This window comes from Silurus meridionalis, chromosome 6, assembly GCF_014805685.1.
Source record: "Silurus meridionalis isolate SWU-2019-XX chromosome 6, ASM1480568v1, whole genome shotgun sequence".
Taxonomy (NCBI): domain Eukaryota; kingdom Metazoa; phylum Chordata; class Actinopteri; order Siluriformes; family Siluridae; genus Silurus; species Silurus meridionalis.
This window is the reverse complement of record NC_060889.1, coordinates 19,891,061-19,911,889: the sequence shown is the minus strand read 5'-3', so window position 1 is coordinate 19,911,889 and position 20,829 is coordinate 19,891,061. Positions and strand designations below refer to the sequence as shown.

Sequence of the window (20,829 nt, the reverse complement as noted above, 5' to 3'; positions counted from 1 at the left end):
GTCTTATACAGGTTTTGTGGACATTTGGGGAGACTTTTACTTTAATTTTATTACATTTCAAAGTCAAATATCATCTATTAATAGATCAGTGTGCTAAGAGTAACAGAGTCTTTTCACATAAACTGAGTTGATTAAGTGATAATAGGAACATTATAGCCATAATAAATCATAGTACTTTGGATACTTAAGTACATTTAAAGGCAAATACCTTTTAGTCAAGTGAAAGTATAAAGGTAGCACTTTTACATTTACTGGAGTCTACTTTCTACTTCGTCCACCACTATTCTTTACACGATCTTACATAAAATGTATGTGATTTTGTGTATCGCAGGGGGATTTTGGTGGATATATACAGTACTCACACACACACATCATCACAGCTAATCACTAAAAGCTTTTTCAAAAGATGGTTTGATTGGTTTTAAAGCAGAGACTGACATTTAACATGAAATATGACCAAGCACACAGTAGTCTTGAACTGTGTAATTCGTCTGTGATGTTATAAATGCTGGATTTTTGTTATATTTCGAGTTCATTAGCTAGGTTTTGATGGAAGTCCATACCGTTGAGTGTAGCACTAACAGTAGCTACCAAGCTAAGATCATGATGGCTTGTATTCATCGAAATTTAAACTATAGTCAAATCTTTCACAAAAACCCAGAGATGCTGGGAAAACGAAATTGTGCTTAGAAATTAAAGCAAATGCAGATGCAATTAAAAAAAAGTAATAGCTGCCTGCTAGTATTAGTTAAAAGTCTGTATGTTGGATGGGGTAATTTTTTGGAGATGCATTTACTTGTCACAAAATGAACTGGAGTGCAGGGTTACTATTACAATGTATTATCAAGGAAGTAACACGCTGACTATAACTGTGAAGATAACTGAAAATATCGATTTCACATGTTCCTCCAATAGGAAATAAAATCACTCTGGGAAAAAACCTTTTTTTTTTCATATCCAGCCTCTGAAGTCTTGAATTTTACACAGAAAGATCAGTACTATAGTTCACCTTATGCAGTAGTGGCATTGCATCTAGTACAGACATTTCGCACAGACACGCGTCGGAGCTAGCTGTCTGATCAAAGGCATTGAAAGACATTACTTGTTCTTCCCGCGCTCTGCTCTTATCACATTAGAGAAGCCCGTGTCCGTCTCCTCACGCGAATCTGCGCTTACGGTGTTTATTCTTAACATTCAGCCGCGAGACCTCAAATTATAACTCGGCCCAGGTTGGGCAGCTCGCTCTGAATTATCGACGCTGATTTGTGTCTTTATTATGTCCTTAGTGAGCCCGAACCAGTGCTTTTGCAAGGCACAACAGTGCCACCTTGTGTGTGTGTGTGTGTGTGTGTGTGTGTGTGTGTGTGTGTGTGTGTGTGTGTGTGTGTGTGTGTGTGGTTGAGAGCTAACTTCATGTTGCCATGTTGCTGTTGCTTCTGGTCTGGCCATCTGCTGCAGATTAGAGTTAGACTTGCGGCCTAATTTAGTCAGAATCCTGACCCAAGCTCACTGATGAGGAAGAGAAGGAGAGGGAGAGGGAGAGAAAGAGTGAGAGAAAAAAAAAATTCAAACCTGCCCTGCATGTAAACTTGCCATCCGACGGCAGGGGAACGGAAAAGATCTTGATTTTTGCAGCTGCTAGCACTCGCTTCCAAAACACACACACAAATCACATTCACTGCGACCGCTTATGAATTGTAGTCTTAATGGAAAGAACAAATGCAACATTTACGATTCTTTTTACTGGTAGTTTGTACGGATTGAGATCGCGAGCGAGATCTTATACACTCCGCTCCCACTGCATAACATGTTGAAGCACATTTCTAAATTGACACAGAGAAAAGAACAAGCTATTTCTGCTCTTTGTATGCATATGACTTGCTCTACCTTTCACCTCCTGTCCTGCACACACACACACACACACACACACACACACACACACACACACACACACACACACAAACAGAGGGTCTGTTATTCGTGGAAGCAACATTTATTGTTGCCCAGCATGTGATTATTTTTGTCCTTTAAAATCTGCAGCCTCTGCATGCATTCCTTATTTTAATTCACTCGAAGCTAAATGTATGCGCACAATGTGTGTGTGTGTGTGTGTGTGTGTGTGTGTGTGTGTGTGTGTGTGTGTGTGCGGCAGGCACTACGGGAGTAATTAATGACACAGAAATGGCAGAAATAGCAGTGGTTAGTGTGTACAAATCAGTATGTGGTATATGGGATACGGTTGGAGCTCCTGATGTGTGCTGAGCTCCTTCCTTCTCTTTCTCTCCTCTTTTAACTCTCACTCGCCGTTCCTCCGAGAGTCCCAATCAACAAACACACACTCACAACGCGTCATTCCACGAACACGCATTAGACATCGGGTCGCACACACTAGCTCAGGTAATAAGCATCATCACGCTCATGAGTGTGCACACGCACAGTCGGATCTGGCCTTCTGGAGACAATTGTTGTGTGTGCGTGCATGCGTGTGTGTGTGTGTGTGTGTGTGTGTGTGTGTGTGTGTGTGTGTGTGTGTGCACGCCCTACGCTTGTGTCTCTCCTTCTGTGGTTGTCTCTGTGTGTGTCTGAAAAAACTGAAGCACTTATCCATACCACATTGCCTCTATTCCCTGCGTTGCTCACCATGCAAGAGTGTAGGAGGTAATTGAGTGTGTCTATTTAGGAAAAAAAGAATGAATGCAGCTACTTCAGTTCAGTGCAAATGAAGGTTAAACGCATTTCCTGTGCTATTAGTCAGGTGATTTTTTTTTTTTAAAAAAAGCCAAAACAAAAGCCAAAGCAGAAGGTACCTCTGTTTATACGGACTAAAGTAAATATGCTGTTGCCATTTGTAAATTTAAAAATCCCCTTATTACTGTGGAAAGAAAATGCATTTTACCTTTTTAGGTAGGCACTTAAATTAAAATATTGTATTACATTATAAGCCCTATCCCTCTTTAGCACAAGATCACCGCAATCATTTCTGCTCGTTTTTCCTGTCGAGAGGAAAATAAACTGTTGGCTTTTGTTCCGATTAGTTTATGGTGGAATAATAAGGGCTGTATAAAACACAAATCTGCAACCATTCTACACTAAAGGTCATGGAAACGCATTGGCATGAAAGGAAGCTGTTTAGAAACTGTTCTGTATGGTTCATCCAACTTTTCAACATTGAAGCAATTAGTGGTTATTCGTGCTCGCTGTAAGGTTTTGTGGGAGTTCATGTGCCGGGTTTGTTTTCGGACACTTTGACTGTGGTGGTCATTTAGAATGTGGTGGTGTGCAGTGTTGCTGTCTCAGTGCTACATGGTGGCTGAAGTCGATCCTGAGCTCATACTACCCTCTGTATAAAGTTACAAACGTTCACCTCGTGATTGGGTTTTCCTTCAGGTTTTCAGGTTTTCTCCCTGCTCCTGAACATATTTGATAGATGGACTACATATGCAAATATGTAAATACACTGATCAGGTATAACATTATGACCACCTGCCTAATATTGTGTTGCTCCCCCTTTTGCTGCTAAAATAGTTCTGACCCCCTCGAGCATTTACAGCATGAACTTCTTCAGAAGTTTCAGCTACAGACTCTCGTCTGTTGGATCGGACCACATGCCCAGCTTTCGCTCATGATCCTTGGTTCGCCCATGACCCTGTCGCCGATTCACTATTGATCCTTCCTTGGACCACTTTTAATAGACCACTGCAGACTGGGAACATCACACAAGAGCTGCAGTTTTGGAGATTCCCTGACCCAGTCCCGTAGCCATCACAATTTGTCAAACTCGCTCAAATCCTTACGCTTGCCCATTTTTCCTGCTTCTAACACGTTAACTTTGAGGACAAAATGTTCACTTGCTGTCTAATAAATCCCACCCATTAACAAGTGCCATGATGAAGAGATAATCAGTGTTATTCACTTCACCACTCATAATGTACTAATGAGTTCATAATGTTATGCCTGATTGTTGTATATGTGTGTGTGTGTGTGTGTGTGTGTGTGTGTGTGAGTGTGTGTGTGTGTGTGTGTGTGTGTGTGTGTGTGTGTGTGTGTGTGCATGGTGTACTGCATTTCACTGTTGTCACATCCAGGGTGTATTCCTTCCTACATAGTGTTCACTACAAAGGATTAAATGCCTACTGAACATGAATGAATGAGATTGCAAATCATTTTGACCAATGAATTAATGAGGTATGTTATTTGTATCTTGCTCTATTTCTGTATGTGTGTATATTCGTCTCTGCCTGATATTCCCCCTCTTTCAGCCCCCTCACTCCACTCGTGATTTTCCTGTGAAGCCTGAAGATGATTGGTGCTCCCTGACTACCATGACAACCTGTTCTGCCTTCATCTTGCTCCCCTTGCCTTCCCATCTCCTAGGCACAGAGGGGCAAAGTGTGTGTGTGTGTGTGTGTGTGTGTGTGTGTGTGTGTGTGTGTGTGTGTGTGTGTGTGTATAGGTGTGAATATGGACACGGTGTAAAGAAAAGTGTTGACTAATTTACTATTTCAGCCTCAATCAATTCTTTTGTCTTTCAAAACCCAAACTGTTATTGCCATTACTAGGGTTATATTCTGGTCATCAAGCCAAATATTTCATTTAGGAGGCTTCAGTTAGAGTAAAGTATGTGGACGTTTAAGGGAGTATTGGGAATCAGAGCATTCCCCACACACACACACTCACACACCTGCGGATTCTACAAACCATACGTCGTGTTTGTAAAGATGGCATGACGTCACCTTATGAAATCACCGTATGATGATGCACATATCTGATGTAAATGAAGAGTAATGTGTGTGTGTGTTTGTATATACACGTCATGTGCAAAGACCGTCTCATCTTTGCACTAAAGCTGGGTCTACTGTTGGCATGGAGACGGTTGCAGCGGCGTGAGGCTGGTGCCATGGTAACGCAGTACACTTAGGAGGGGGTCGAGGGCCAATGCTGTTCACTTTGTCCTTTCTTTTGTTTGCTGCATCTTTCCCGCTGCTCCCCTGCCTCAGTGGAGAGAAAATGGTGGGTTCAGATAGAAATGGAGTTCTCTGCGATTGGAATAGTGCAGAGAAACAGATGTTATTGGCAGCTTGAAGATTTCTCTCAGTGATGGCTACAAAAAAAAAAAAAAAAACATTTCTTTCATTGATGTTCTTTTTTTGTTGTTGTTGTTGTTTTTTTGTAGTACCTGTGGGTAATGCATTTGTGTGGCTTGTGTGTATTCACACATATTTAACCATTCTGACGATAAAAATGGAGCAAATGCTCTCACAATTACCTCTTTTTAATAAAAAACACACTAGTTTAAGAGTTGTGCCTTATAATAAAGGGTTTTAGTTATTCTTTTTTTCTGGTTGCTGTGTTTTTTTTTTATTAAGTTTCATTTAGTTTTATCATTAATAATGTATTGTAATCATGCCTTAAGTGTTTTAGATTTATTTGTGTGTGTGTGTGCGCTGTTTATAGAGGGACAGAGGAGCTGTTCCAGGTGCTGGAGGACAACCAGGTGACTTTGTCCACAATGAAAGCCACACGCTTTGTCAGGGCTTTTGAAAAAGAGGTGGACCGCTGGGAGCGCTGTTTGTCTCTCGTACTGGAGGTCGTAGAGATGATACTTACAGTCCAGAGACAATGGATGTACCTGGAGGTAAACACACAAGAAGACACACCTCAATGACCCACTACAATATTTTTTTCATTGAGTACAGGAATTTTGACCCAGACCAAATATACTCTTATAAGAAGTCTCTATACCAATTATGAACTACAGATCTTTTTAAAATGTATAAATAGCTTGTCTGACATTAATAAATGGATGATTAATCCGTAATCGATGTTTCAGAGAGCCGGGATCAGTGTAGGATTTAGGTTTTACACCACTCGTTTTTGAGTAAAAGCATCTACAGTCCTGTGTTACCGCCATAACGATTTCAATGTATTTTATTGCAAGTCAAATGGGCAAAAACATCCGAAAACTGTTGGGATTTATTATATAACCTTGTACAACCATTCCTGCATGACCAACAGGTGCATGTTTCTGCAGGGAACCTGGGCGAATGTGGTGGGAACACAAGCTCACAAGCTCACTCTTGAACACTGTCACGACTCTCCTATAAAAAATACACAAGACAAGACCAATTTTCTTGATTTAACACACACTGGTAAATCTTAAATTCATTTTATTTGATGTGGGTCAAATCTGACCTGGAACAGCCTCAATGTGCAAAAACATTGCAGCACCTGTGCAAAAGTACATTTTATATTTTAAATATTTTCTTTTTTGTGTGTATTTTGGGTCACTTTAGGAAAAGTCATCAAGTTTCCGGCTAAAAGAAAGACAAAGGGTATTTTTATTGCTGTCAAATGTCAAACAAGTAAAATTTGACAGTATGTTTAGGAAGTAGTAGCTCAGTGGTTAAGGCTCTGGGTTACTGATTGGAACGCCAGGGTTCCAAGCTGCCACTCTTGCGCCCTGAAGCAGGGCTCTTAAAACTCTGTGCTCCAGGGGTAGTGTATTATGCAGTCTAACCCCAGCTTCTAACATTATTGAGAGATGCAAAGAAAGAAATTCTTTGTTGTGTTGTGTTCTGTGCTGTAATGTACATGTGACGAGGAAACCGCCTTTACATTTATCTCTATAATGCCAGTGTACAATGATCCTGTTCAATGTTTTAACATCTGCAAAGTTTAAAAAATCTTCATGTACTTGACTTGAGTGAATAAATTCTGGTGTCTCTCATGACACATCCGCCCATGCATGATCTCACTCACAAACACAACCCATGCACCTTAGTAATCCTTTTTCATTATCACAACATTTTATAGATGTATATAACTAGGTTAGCATTAGCAATATGCACATCAAGTACACATTATATATAAAAGGGAAATGGCCGCAAAGCCTTGTGTACGTGTAAGACGTTCCCCAAATTCACCAGCATATTGTTTGTTATAAGCGAGATCAAGTGGTTAACCAGGCATTCCCAAGCACATATGCACATCTGCAAAGCTTCGCTGATTAAGCATGAGCTCACACTCGTATGGACCACACTCGCTCGCTCTCTAGCATTCGTTTCCTTTAATAAGTGCCATATCCGCAGAGGTAAAACAGCAGGTTCGTACTACACCACTACCTCCGGCCCGATACCTAAACAAAAATACACACTCTCACTTGATTACCCAAACACGCAAGGCAGGGTGAGACTTCAGAACCAGCTGTTCGTTTTAGCGTTCATGGGAAGAGCATCATGGCTGTCAGAATAGATATCCTGTGTGTGTGTGTGTGCCTTTGTATACACACCTGCAATTTCTTTTCCCCCTTTATTTACAACCCTCTCAGAACATCTTTTTGGGAGAAGACATTCGTAAGCAACTGCCACGTGAGTCCGCCGAGTTCGACGTGATCAACTCCGTCTGGAAGGACATCATGGACCGACTAAACAAGGACAAGAACGTGCTGAGAGGAACGCAGCTCCAAGGTAAGGATGAGGGGTTGAGTCAGGCCACGTGGAGAAATGCTGATGCACAGTGGCTTGTAATTGGAAGGAGAATTGGAATTCTCTTCACTCTGATCTAGTGAGTCGTTCAGTTAATGAGTATGAAAATTCAGCTTATGAGCTTATTCAGTATTTATTGTGCTACATATTTATATCTAGTGAATGTACTTATTCTATATACAGATAAAGGAGTAAGGGAGAGTAATACAGTACTTCTAACAGGAGAGTGATGAGAAGGAAGTAAAATGGCAAAATAAACAATCTTAAATATATATTTTAAAATATTGAATGAATAATTCTCTATTATCTAAATAGGGGAAAATAAACTTTTTGGGAGAATGAATTTAGATCCAAAATAAAAACTACTTCCAATTAAAAATTTAAACACTATAAGTCATTAGAAAAGAAAGGACACATCATGTATTTATAAGTAACGGGAAAAAAAGAAAGAGAGCACAGATGATTCATTTTCCCCTCTCTGTGCCAGGATTGCCTGAGAAGCTGTCTGAGATGAACAGCAAGCTGGAGGAAATTCAAAAGTCTTTAGATATGTATCTGGAGACCAAACGACAGATCTTTCCACGATTCTTCTTTCTGTCCAACGATGACCTGCTTGAGATACTGGGCCAGTCACGCAATCCAGACGCAGTGCAGCCTCACCTCAAAAAGTGCTTCGACAATATCAAGAGCCTGCGCATTAACAAGGTACACTCACTCTCACACACTAACACACACACACACACACACACACTAAACTCCAAGATAACTAATGAGCTGGACTATTACACTCATGATCGCACGCGTAAGTGTGTGCTGAAAAATACTCTTAATACTTCTAATGAGCATATTGTACGTGGACGTGAGTCACACAGGCTCCTGAGCGTATTTACAACTATAATGCATATGACTAATCTGCTTGTGTGTAGATGGGAATCGGCGGTAGGAAGACTGAGGCTGGTGGGATGTTCTCTGCTGATGGGGAGTTTGTGGAGTTCCCTCAACCTGTTCTTCTAGAGGGGCCAGTGGAGGTGAGTTTTCCTTCAATTCCATGTCACATACACATACATTCAGCAGTGACCAGCCTATAATGAGAAAAGAGATTAAAAAGGGGGAAGAGACAGGATTGGTAAACTACAGAAGCCTGAGCCAGCAGGAAACAAACAGGGTGAAGTGGGGGGTTTTATTATTGTTTTTTCCGTCCTAAAACACATGACGCATTGGACTATATTCATAGTCTCAGCTTGTTGTTCACAGTTGCAAAAATACACCATTTCTGGAGCTCATGTTAAGAGTACAATCCAAACAATTCATATAATTGCAGGAGCATCCAACAATTGCTATATTTTTGGCAACACCCTTACATGGGGGAATAGTTAAGTAGGAGTGCTGCTCTACTCAGAGTAACAAAATATCTTTTCCTTGTGCTCATTTCAAGTTTGTGTGTGTGTGTGTGTGTGTGTGTCTATAGTAATTATAGTAATTTCAGGGACATTAATAAATGATAAAGAATTGGGGTTGACTAGATTTTATATGCTTGTTACTAAATGCAACAAAATCTTATTACCTCGGCAGTACATGCACCAGTTCAGTCTTAAGATGTAAGTGAGGAAGTAACAAATCTTAAATGTTGAGTTGACTTAAGTTCACCATTTGACCTTTTACACTCATGTTTTCAATACGTTGAACATCTCATTATAGATTTAGTCCTCTTTTGTTATATTACCTCCACTCTTCCGGGAGGGCTTTGCATCAGCTTTTGTAGATTGGCTGTGGGGATTTTGTTATCATTCAGACCCAGAAAATGAGTGAGCTCAGGCATTGGAGAAACCTAAAGGCTTGGCTCACAGTCAGCAATTCAATTTATTCCCAAAAAATGTCCAGTGCTGTAGGGGTCATGGCTCTGTGCAGATCATGTGTATCTTGGCAAACGCATTGACCAAATGTTTTAATGAATTTGTTTGGTGCCCAGGCACATTGTCCTGTTTGGATCCCTATTGAAACCCTAATTCTACAGCAAAACACCAAAGCCAACAGTTTATATATATATATATATATATATATATATGTGTGTGTGTGTGTGTGTGTGTGTGTGTGTGTGTGTGTGTGTGTGTGTGTGTGTGTGTAGGCATGGTTGTGTGATATTGAGCGAACCATGCGCTGGACTCTAAAGGATTGTTTGAAGAACTGCTGTATGGCTCTTAAAAAGATGATTGGAAAAAGAGACAAGTGGGTTAAAGATTGGCCCGGACAAGTGAGTGACCTCAACCATACACGTCTGTCTGCATGTATGTGCTTGTACATGCCGTAAAATGTACTTTCTTCATGCAGATGCTGATAACAGCCAGCCAGATCCAGTGGACCACAGATGCCACCAAATCTCTGATTGCAGGCAAAGAGAAGGCCGACAAATCTGCACTAAAATCCATGAAAAAGAAACAGGTGAGATAAGTGACTCCCATGGGGGTCTTCCTGTAAACACTCTGATTGATTTCCTGTGGCACATTGACCAAATGTTTTAATGAATTTGTTTGGTGCCCAGGCACATTGTCCTGTTTGGATCCCTATTGAAACCCTAATTCTACAGCAAAACACCAAAGCCAACAGTTTATATATATATATATATATATATATGTGTGTGTGTGTGTGTGTGTGTGTGTGTGTGTGTGTGTGTGTGTGTGTGTGTGTGTGTGTGTGTGTGTTTGTAGGCATGGTTGTGTGATATTGAGCGAACCATGCGCTGGACTCTAAAGGATTGTTTGAAGAACTGCTGTATGGCTCTTAAAAAGATGATTGGAAAAAGAGACAAGTGGGTTAAAGATTGGCCCGGACAAGTGAGTGACCTCAACCATACACGTCTGTCTGCATGTATGTGCTTGTACATGCCGTAAAAATGTACTTTCTTCATGCAGATGCTGATAACAGCCAGCCAGATCCAGTGGACCACAGATGCCACCAAATCTCTGATTGCAGGCAAAGAGAAGGCCGACAAATCTGCACTAAAATCCATGAAAAAGAAACAGGTGAGATAAGTGACTCCCATGGGGGTCTTCCTGTAAACACTCTGATTGATTTCCTGTGGCACAAGCACAATGATTGATTGATATCTTTGCTTTTGTTTGTAGACTTAACTAGTTTTCAGACCCAAGGTTACGCGTGTAATGGATATCAGAACAAAGGGATAAATTGCAGCAGATCGAACTGCTCCTGATGCAATCAGGAATATTTGGGCACAACATCTGTGTTGCACAGTGCAGTGTTACAGGGCAGATCATGTGACAAGTTTTGTTGTGGTTCTTTGGCAGGTGTCCATGCTTAATCGCTACTCTGAGGCAATAAGAGGAAACCTCTCTAAAATCATGCGACTCAAAATTGTGGCACTGGTTACAGTAGAAGTTCATGCCCGTGACGTCATTGATAAATTGGTTAAAGCGGGATGCTGCGATGTAAACGCGTTCGACTGGCTTTGTCAACTCCGCCTCTACTGGGATAAGGTGAGAGTCAGGGTTGATGAAAGGATGAAAGTGTTTAAAAAATGTCTGGTATGTATTTAATTTTTAATACACACAATCCACTTGCACAATCTTCGGCACCGTACTACAACGTCACTGTGTTTACTGTTGTTCTAGTTTTATGTTGTCTTTTGTGTTGTCTCTATGAAATAACTATTCAAAGCACCACCTGTGTGTTGTGTTTGGTCTGCAGGATATCGAGGACTGCATCATCAAACAGACCAATACACAATTCCAGTACGGTTATGAGTACCTGGGCAACTCAGGCCGCTTAGTGATCACCCCTCTGACCGATAGGTACTGTAACCATGGAAACATATCTGTTTTCAGCTACGAAAGCCAAATGGCCTTCCTGCTCATGTGTTAAGCTGCTTTGGTGTACGGCAGCACACTGCTGTGGGAGGAGTTTCCCTGGTGTTTTTATGCATATTTGATCTTGTACAAAACCACTGCAGCTGCTTAGCCACAAATAACCTGTGGTCATTATAAGAAAAATGCATGATTATACAGTATGTCATACTTATTCTCCTGAGAACACTAAGTCCATGTACTCATGTTTATGGAGTTAGAAGTTCAGTATTTGCATCCACTGATGGCCCTTAATTTTCACATTTTCACATAATTTTCACATAATCCAGCTGCTTTGTAGCTACATTTACTGGTCACTTGATTTTGAACAGTGCCTGTCGAAAGTTTGGAAACACTACGACTTTTATCGCTTATTATTATCTTGCACACTTGCATTATCCTTTGGTTTATATGCAACAAATTTGGTCATTTTAATGGAATGAAGATTTATTTGACCAAATAAATATAAAAATGTACAGATGTTAAACTTTATTTTCATAAAAAAAAAAATAAAAAAAATCCTCCCTTAACATGAAGAACGTCTCTAGGTTAGTAACCCTGGTTCCCTGAGGGAACGAGACGCTGCGTCTCTAGTCACACCTACTTCCCTTTAAGGAACTCAAGCTGCATCGGAATGCTTTGGGAATGAGAGTCCAATAACACCACACTGACCAGTCCCTGACTAATGTGAATGAGCACAACTGACAAAAGACAGAGGTGCCAGGAGTACCTAGTAAACCTGGTAAAGGTGAGCGGAGTGGATTACCCCGCAGTGTTACAGAGGTCTTGGAGGGACACTCCAGAGGACCAAGCCTTAGAGGCTGCCACACTCTGGGTCGAGTGAGCTCTGACCCCAAATGGAGCGGGGAGAGCAAAGACCCTGCTGAGCGTCTGTTTATTAGCATGAAAGCCTCTCCTCGGAGGGCTGTATCAGATGAAAAGTTGCTCCGACTTTCTCCAAGGACTCGTACGGTGGACGTAATAGTCCAGCGCGCTCGGACCGGGCACAGCTGATTCATCCTAGCTGATTCAGCCTCCAACACTATGGCCAGGTCCAAACAAGGCACTCTGGGACACACTGGAGTCCTCAGCCTCCGGGTGCCACGGAGAAAACGCATTAGGAATGGGTCTTTGCCCAGTAAATGTCTGGACACGGGGGCGTGATACGCCGAAACAGCAGACTTGTAGACTTTAATAGTGGATGGAGCCAACCCTTTTGCAAACTGCTCCTGCAAAACTCCAGCACTAAACCAACCGGGCAGTGGACTGGTTCCAATCGATGCCGAGAGCACCATGCAGTAAACAGATGCCATCTGGCGGCATACAACCTCGACCTAGAGGGAGCTCTGGATTGGAGAAAGGTTTCTACCACCTCGGTGGAGACACCCCCGCAGTGCTACCAGGAGGAGAGAGATTCCATCCCAGCGAATTCTCTTCCCCAAAGTCCCAGAAGCAGCGTGACCTGGGGGGTGGGGTGGTGTGGGGTGGGATGTTGTTAAGACGCAGCCTCAGCTGCGGTTGCGCCGCAGCATCCAGTCCTAACGGGGCTGGTGGGTATAGGGAGAACCATCGGGCTTTTGCCGAAATCTCCAAAAACCGCTTCACCACCTGGAGGTGGAGGTGCCACTCCCCAGGCTTGGACCCCTGTCTCCACAGGGTGTCTGCTGCTCCATTCAAGTGGCCCGGGATATAAGCTGCTCTGAAGGAGAGGCTGAAAGCTACACACCCCCCAATCATCCCTCCACAGGTCAGGTCAAGAACTTTTTGGCCGACGCCCTCTTCCTGGAGAAGACCTCAGATCTGTCACTTCACGGGGCTTTGACCCAGGGCGCCGTGTGGGATCCTGCACAGGGAGAAAGCATTGCGACGCTCTGTCTCTGCACTTGGTGGTATGAAGTGTTGGGTTGGGGTTGGGGCTACGCTCGCTGACCACCCCCATGAGAGCAGCATGGGAGATACTGTTGGAACGCCGCAGATGGTCTTTTGGACTCCTGGAACCTGTCCACTACCGAATCAACAGCGTCCACAACCGGGGAGAGATAGCGTGCTAGCATTTTTCAACCCGTGGCATGACACTATAGCTATAATCCCTAAGCCCAGAGATGTTGAAATTAAACCCCGGTCTTGGGGCTGGACGAGAAAGGCTGCGCCCAGGACCTGGACACCTCGGTGTGCAGGTTGGGGGAAAATGGCAAGCCCTGACGTGGAGGCTGTGGAGGCAGGTTCGTAAGAGTGGTCTGGTTGTGCCAGATTTTTTGGCTAATTGGATTTTTCTTTCTGACTTTGTGATTCAGTTCACCCCAGAGTAGTTCAACAGGATTTAGGTCCAGTGACTGGGTTGGCCATTCCTTGATAGATAAGAGTCCAGCCAACTGTTTGCTCTCTAAATAACACTTACAGAGTTTGAATGTATGCTTCAGGGCATTGTTTTGTGTGGTAAAGTATGCAATAAAGCTTGTCTTCCACCCAGAATAAGTGCTCAAAAACAACCACAAATCATTAAGTTTCCACCTCTATGTTGACTGTGGGTGTGAGACAGATCTCCTTTTCTGTTCTCAGGTTTATATAAGTTCTTCTATTAAAGACAAAAATGGCAAATTTTGACTCATCTGCCCACAGGACTTTCTTTTGGTCAATTCTTTTTTTCTTTTTTTTTTTTTTACCTAGTTTGTTACAAATAAACAAAAAACAATCTCAAAACAATCTCATTGTCTCAAAAACAATTAAACACTATGTTTTTCAAAACTGTTGACAAACACTACATCCACACAATTACAATAAGCAGACTGTATCCCATTAGTTGACCTGATTCAGTGTTTTCAGTGAACTTGTCATAGTCATAGCAGGGCTGCATAACACTAATAATGCCACTATCATTATAAAGCCTAGTATGGTCTGTTTCCACTTATGTACGGTGAACTAGTAGGTAGGGGTAGCTGGTAAAATGAACAATTCGTATAGGTGCGTTATAAACAATCAGTGGATAATTATTTGTCAGGATTTAACAGTATTTTACTTGAGTACAGATAATGATGCACTGTAGTTAATTATACTGATCATATCAACAGATAATTTCAACACTTCTGTGAATTTGTTATTATAGTATCTGTGTTTTTATAGTAATAATTAGCATTTCAGGCATAGATCAAGGCTGTCTATCCAGATCCAGAAATATTACATCTTATTACAACTCATCTTCAGGGTCAGCATGAACTAACATTGGCAGATGTTAACAGTAATATTATGAGCTGAATGAGATGCAGTGGAAAGCTGACAATGGCAGCGGAGCAAATCTGTATCAGGGTGATAATGAACCTTCTTATCTAAGAGAGGGAGAGAGGGAGGGCACCAGAGACAATTGTTTACCACCTTTTTGCAATATTCAAATCCTAATGCAATCATTTTTGACACCTTTCAGTTTTAATTTGATCGGAGAAAAACAGAAAAGGGAAAAAAGAACAAGAGGGACGGACACGTTTTGTGTTTGGATCGCGGGATTTCAGTGTACATGCATTACAATGGGGTGTGAAGATTCTCTCCTACTATCAATTATTCATGGATTCCACATGGGAAGTGAGAGTCAAGAGTCAATAGCTGATTTTTATTGCATCCTTTAGAAACAGTAAAATAGCACTGAAAAGCGCAGCTGCAAAACGATCTTGCATGAAATAAAAGGAAACATCTAATCCTGGCTTATGCTGATGAGCACATGGCATCCTAAACCCACTCAAGGACATAGAGAATGGGCATACGGTGTCGGTCTTTGAGTGGTGTGTGTGTGTGTGTGTGTGTGTGTGTGTGTGTGTGTGTGTGTGTGTGTGTGTGAGAGAGTGAGTGAGTGAGTGAGTGAGTGCGCATGTGTGCTTATTTTTTTTTTATTCTGAGTGTCCTTTTGTAAGTTTTAAGTGTAAGTGTGTGTGTATGTGTGTGTGTGTGTGTGTGTGTGTGTGTGTGTGTGTGTGTGTGTGTGTGTCTTGTTAATCTTAACGCACCTGTGTATGTTGATGTCTCTGTATGAAATTCTCTCAAGCCTAAAATAGTTTGGAACACAGTTAATCACCTGAATATGTTTAGACTATATACACAGATTGGTGTTCAGCTGTAACTTTAAGATGAGTCTATATTTTATAATAACTACAGGTTTTTATATCAAGCTGATTGTGTGTTTGCTGCATTATATATATATATATATATATATATATATATATATATATATATATATATATATATATATACACACACACACACACTGATCAAGCATAACATTAAGACATTATAAAGTTATGAACGTTTAAGTGAATATCACTGATTATCTCTTCATCATGGCACATGATAGTGGGTGGAATATATTAGTCTACAAGTGAAAATTTTGTCCTCAAAGTTGATGTGTTAGAAGCAGGAACAATGGGCAAGTCTAAGGATTTAAGTGAGTTTGACAAAAGCCAATTTGTGATGTCTAGACGAGTGGGTCAGAGAATCTCCAAAACGGCAGCTCTTGTGTGATGTTCCCAGTCTGCAGGAGTCAGTATCTATCAAAAGTGGTCCAGGGAAGGAACAGTAGTGAACCGGTGGCAGGGTCATGGGCGGTCAAGGATCATCGATGCAGGTGGGGAGGCTGGGCCGAGTGGTCCGATCCAACAGACGAGTTCAAACTGCTGAAGAAGTTTATGCTTTAATTAGTGCTGAAACGATTCCTCGAGTAACTTAAAATACAAACAATCGTTTAGCCCATTTAACTTCACACGGAGCACTGTGTTTCCTCACAATCCATTATTATTGACGCACCACTTGCTAAACTCTGGACCTCTAAATAACCTTCTAAGTAGACTGTCCCTCCGATCCTCAGAGCCGATCCATGACGCAGTCCAACCTCCACCTTAAACCAGTCTGTCGTTCACACTGTCCTCATACATATCACTTCTTTGTGTACTGGTTTGTCTTTAAATCAGATTGAGTAAAAGTGAGTATCTTCTCTAGGTGTTATATGACCCTGACCACAGCCTTACATCTGCACCGTGGGGGATCTCCTAAAGGTCCTGCAGGCACAGGAAAGACTGAGACGGTAAAAGATCTGGGCAAAGCTCTGGGCATGTATGTCATCGTGGTCAACTGTTCGGATGGTCTGGATTTCAAATCCATGGGGCGCATGTATTCTGGTCTTGCTCAGGTTTGTGCAGTAAATACTATATAAGTACTATAAATATTTTTTTTAATAAATGTATTATAAGATAATAAATATATGTAAACAGAATTATTATTCTTAACTTAACACTAAGTGTGCAAGTGTGTGTCTGTTTCCAGACAGGGGCTTGGGGTTGTTTCGATGAGTTTAACCGCATTAATATTGAGGTGCTGTCAGTAGTGGCACAGCAGATCCTGTCCATCCTCTCAGCGTTGTCTGCAGGAGCCACTAATTTCACCTTTGAGGGCAGGGAGATTCGCTTGGTCTGGTCCTGTGGCATTTTCATCACTATGAATCCTGGTATGTACATATATACTGAGATTTTTTATTCGATGTTACTGTTTATTTAAGCTGCTATTTGTGTTTTGTTTTGTGTTTTACACTGTGACATACATTATATCTGTATTTGTGTGTGTGTGTGTGTGTCTGGGTCTTGTCCAGGTTATGCTGGTCGTACTGAACTGCCTGATAATCTGAAGTCCATGTTCAGGCCGATCTCTATGGTGGTGCCTGACTCGACTCTGATTGCAGAGATCACACTGTTTGGAGAAGGTTTCAATAACTGCAAGGTTGAACCACTGCAAACATATTACATCCATGACCAAGTAAACGTTTGTGTAATCTGACCTTAATTCTCAGCCTTGTTCTAAACTAGAGAACACCCCGGCTTATGAATGTGGCGTATGTTTATTAAGCACTCATAACAGTAGGGGTGGCTGGTGTACACATTCATATACCTTCATATGTATAAAAAACACAAAGGCATCTTTCCTGATCACCATAGCATCACCAATTGTACATTCAGTTCACCATATAGGATTAACGGGATTAACAGATTGAGCTGTATCTATCATTCAGTGTACACTTCAAAACTGCGCATTGTTATATATTTTTGTTTTTGACGATAATACCTATAAAAGTATTCATAGGTTCACAAAGCTTTTTTGGGGTGAAACCCCCCCCCCCCAAATTCTTGCTCGAAAAACATCCCTGTAGACATTGATTGTTTCAGCCGTGTTTGTGCTGAAAATAACACCAGCTTGTCACAAGCCTTCACAAAGGTAGTAATTACTATCAGCCTTAATAAATTAGAATAGGTGGCTGATTGCCATAATCAGAAAACTGTAGTGACCATCCCTTTGATCTTATTATAGGTGCTAAAAGCCTCTTCGCCTGTTTACAAAATGATGAGTCCATTTTCACACCAAATCATGGTTTGCGAAGCTGATCGTAGATACTGTATGAGTGTGTGGATGTGTGGGAAAAAATGAAAAGCATATATTTTGAGGTTGTTCCTGTCTTTCTTGACTAAGAAAGTAGAATTTGTAGAAATATGCATTTCTTAGTAAGTATCCTTTCCTCACTACAGCACTTTCTTTCAGCTTCTCCCATTAGGGGTCGCCACAGCGAATCAACCGTATTCATGATCCGCATGTTTTGATTTGGCACATTTTTACGCTGAATGCCCTTCCTAACGCAACCCTTCCCATTTATCCGGGCTTGGGACCGGCACTATCAGTGCACTGGCTTGTGCAACCCTAATGGCTGGGGTCGGTTCCCTGACCGGTAATCGAACCCGGGCCGCAGCGGTGAGAGCGCCGCATCCTAACCACTAGACCCCTACAGCACTAATAAGTGTAATAAATGATGTGACATTACATATGATCCTATGTCTAATATTGGCTAATATGCATTATTTTTAATGGATTTGATCCGGATCATTTAGATCTACCAGATAACTTTAGAAATTACCTATCCACACTGGTTGGAAGAGTGACCTTGAGAAAAAAATAATTTTCAGGGCTATTTACTAAATCCACATTTTTAAGGATGCCTGTTCTATTATCAAAAAGAGTCCTAAAGATCATGAATAGAATTAGATCATTATCAGAAAAGAGAGTAGGACAGAAGGTTAGTGTTTGGTATTAAATTCGGCTTTAGAGCTGGAAGGGCTTGAATCAGATAGGCAAACACAGATGAGTCTAGTCACACACACATTCACAGACACACACCAGGAGACAGAGTCCACTGTTGGTTTACTGCTGGCACACAGCATGCATGCTCTGTGTGTATGTCTGTGAGTGTGTGTGTGTGTGTGTGTGTGTGTGTGTGTGTGTGTGTGTGTGTGTGTGTGGTGGGTGTATGTGCAAAATGCCTGACTGACAAAGCTCAACAACACAATGCGTGTAACGCCAGCTCCCAAAACACACACACACACACACACACACAAACACACACACACACATTCATGGCCTGGTAGGCATAAAATCCCCCTCAGAAAATCCACTCAGAGCTCCCACCTGCTCCAGCAAACATGGTCCTAATGGAAAAGCCTTATTTGTTGAGGCTGTACACAAGCCCAGTTAGCTGGCAGAGAGAGGAGAGGGGCTCTCGAGATTGGACTTGGAATAACATATAATATACCTCAGATTAAGAGCAGCAGCACAGGGTCGAGCATCATGCCTTGCACAGATCCCTTCATGTCAGTGTGAGACTTTATTTGCCCAACACACAAGCCCATTCTCCCTCTTTCCCCTGTTCCCTGTCTCCTTACACAATCAATAATCCCTGTATCATTATGTGCTATTGAGAGGACTATTACCTCTGCAAATGGGAGGAAATGGACATATCAATGTTGTGTCATGTCAGATGGAGTGGGAGTTAGACTGACTATAGCACCTAGGAGACAGAGATTGAGAATGATAGACGCTGGGACGCAGGGGAAGAGGTAGAAAAAGATGGAGAAATAAGAAAGTCTAGAGAAGAGGAAGGAGAGAGGGAGCGGTTTCTTTGCCCTGTTGCACTGAAGTGTGGAAGTCTGGTGTTATGAGCCATGACAGATAGTGGAGTGTGTGTCTCCGGAGAGCCATGAGCTTTCGCTACCTGTGTGTGTGTGTGTGTGTGTGTGTGTGTGTGTGTGTGTGTGTGTGTGTGTGTGTGTGTGTGTGTGTGTGTGCGGTGTGTGTGTGTGTGTGTGTGTGTGTGTGTGTGTGTGTGTGTGTGTGTGTTGGAGGGATGCAAAATTATGTCTACCAGTCGGTGAGTGTTGAGAAATGAATTCATTATGATAACCAAAGCAAACACACATCCTAAATATAAACAAGCAAATAACAGTGAATCACGTCTCTAGCAGAAACACAGTCAAATTTGCATCGGCCTGTGCTATCTGGGGGTCTGTGTTTGTGTTCGTGTCACTGCTGTAGATAGTGTGGGGGGCGCTTAGGTAATAAGGCACACCCATGATAATGTGGTCCATTTACCTCAGTATGCATAACTCAGTCTCTCTGCAGAAGGAATGAGGAATAGTATATTTAAAGCATTATATTGTGTATAAATCAGAATGTTTATATATATAGTGGGGCAAAAAAGTATTTAGTCAGCTACCAATTGTGCAAGTTCTCCCACTTAAAAAGATGAGAGAGGCCTGTAATTTTCATCATAGGTAAACTTCAACTATGAGAGACAAAATGAAAAAAAAATCCAGAAAATCACAGTGTCTGATTTTTGAAGAATTTATTTGCAAATTATGGTGAAAAATAAGTATTTGGTCACCTTAAAAAAAAAAAAAAAGATTTCTGGCTCTCACAGACCTGTAACTTCTACTTTAAGAGGCTCCTCTGTCCTCTACTTGTTACCTGTATTAATGGCACCTGTCCACAACCTCAAACAGTCAGACTCCAAACTCCACTATGGCCAAGACCAAAGAGCTGTCAAAGGACACCAGAAATAAAATTGTAGACCTGCACCAGGCTGGAAAGACTGAATCTACAATAGGTAAGCAGCTTGGTGTGAAGAAATCAACTGTGGGAGCAATTATTAGAAAATGGAAGACGTACAAGACCACTGATAATCTCCCTTGATCTGGGGCTCCACGCAAGAACTCATCCCGTGGGGTCAAAATAATCACAAGAACGGTGAGCAAAAATCCCAGAACCACACGGGGGGACCTAGTGAATGACCTGCAGAGAGCTGGGACCAAAGTAACACAGGCTACCATCAGTAACACACTACGCCACCAGGGACTCAAATTCTGCAGTGCCAGACGTGTCCCCCTGCTTAAGCAGGGCCCATCTGAAGTTTGCTAGAGAGCATTTGGATGATCCAGAAGAGGATTGGGAGAATGTCATATGGTCAGATGAAACCAAAATAGAACTTCTTGGTAAAAACAACTTGTCGTGTTTGGAGCAGAAAGAATGCTGAGTTGCATCCAAAGAACACCATACCTGCTGTGAAGCATGGGGGTGGAAACATCATGCTATTGGGCTGTTTTTCTGCAAAAGGACCAAGACGACTGATCCGTGTAAAG

General features: G+C 41.8%; 1 protein-coding gene across 1 annotated transcript in view; it reads left to right on the top strand.

Moving 5' to 3' along the window:
- dnah2 (dynein, axonemal, heavy chain 2) overlaps nucleotides 1-20,829 on the top strand; it is a 161,853-nt gene that overhangs the window by 85,047 nt on the left and 55,977 nt on the right. Inside the window, 11 exon segments of the mRNA XM_046851713.1 lie at nucleotides 5,455-5,635; nucleotides 7,328-7,466; nucleotides 7,972-8,189; nucleotides 8,411-8,512; nucleotides 9,610-9,735; nucleotides 9,813-9,923; nucleotides 10,787-10,975; nucleotides 11,187-11,290; nucleotides 16,319-16,508; nucleotides 16,643-16,823; nucleotides 16,965-17,092. Of these exon segments, the coding sequence (XP_046707669.1) occupies nucleotides 5,455-5,635; nucleotides 7,328-7,466; nucleotides 7,972-8,189; nucleotides 8,411-8,512; nucleotides 9,610-9,735; nucleotides 9,813-9,923; nucleotides 10,787-10,975; nucleotides 11,187-11,290; nucleotides 16,319-16,508; nucleotides 16,643-16,823; nucleotides 16,965-17,092 (1,669 nt within the window).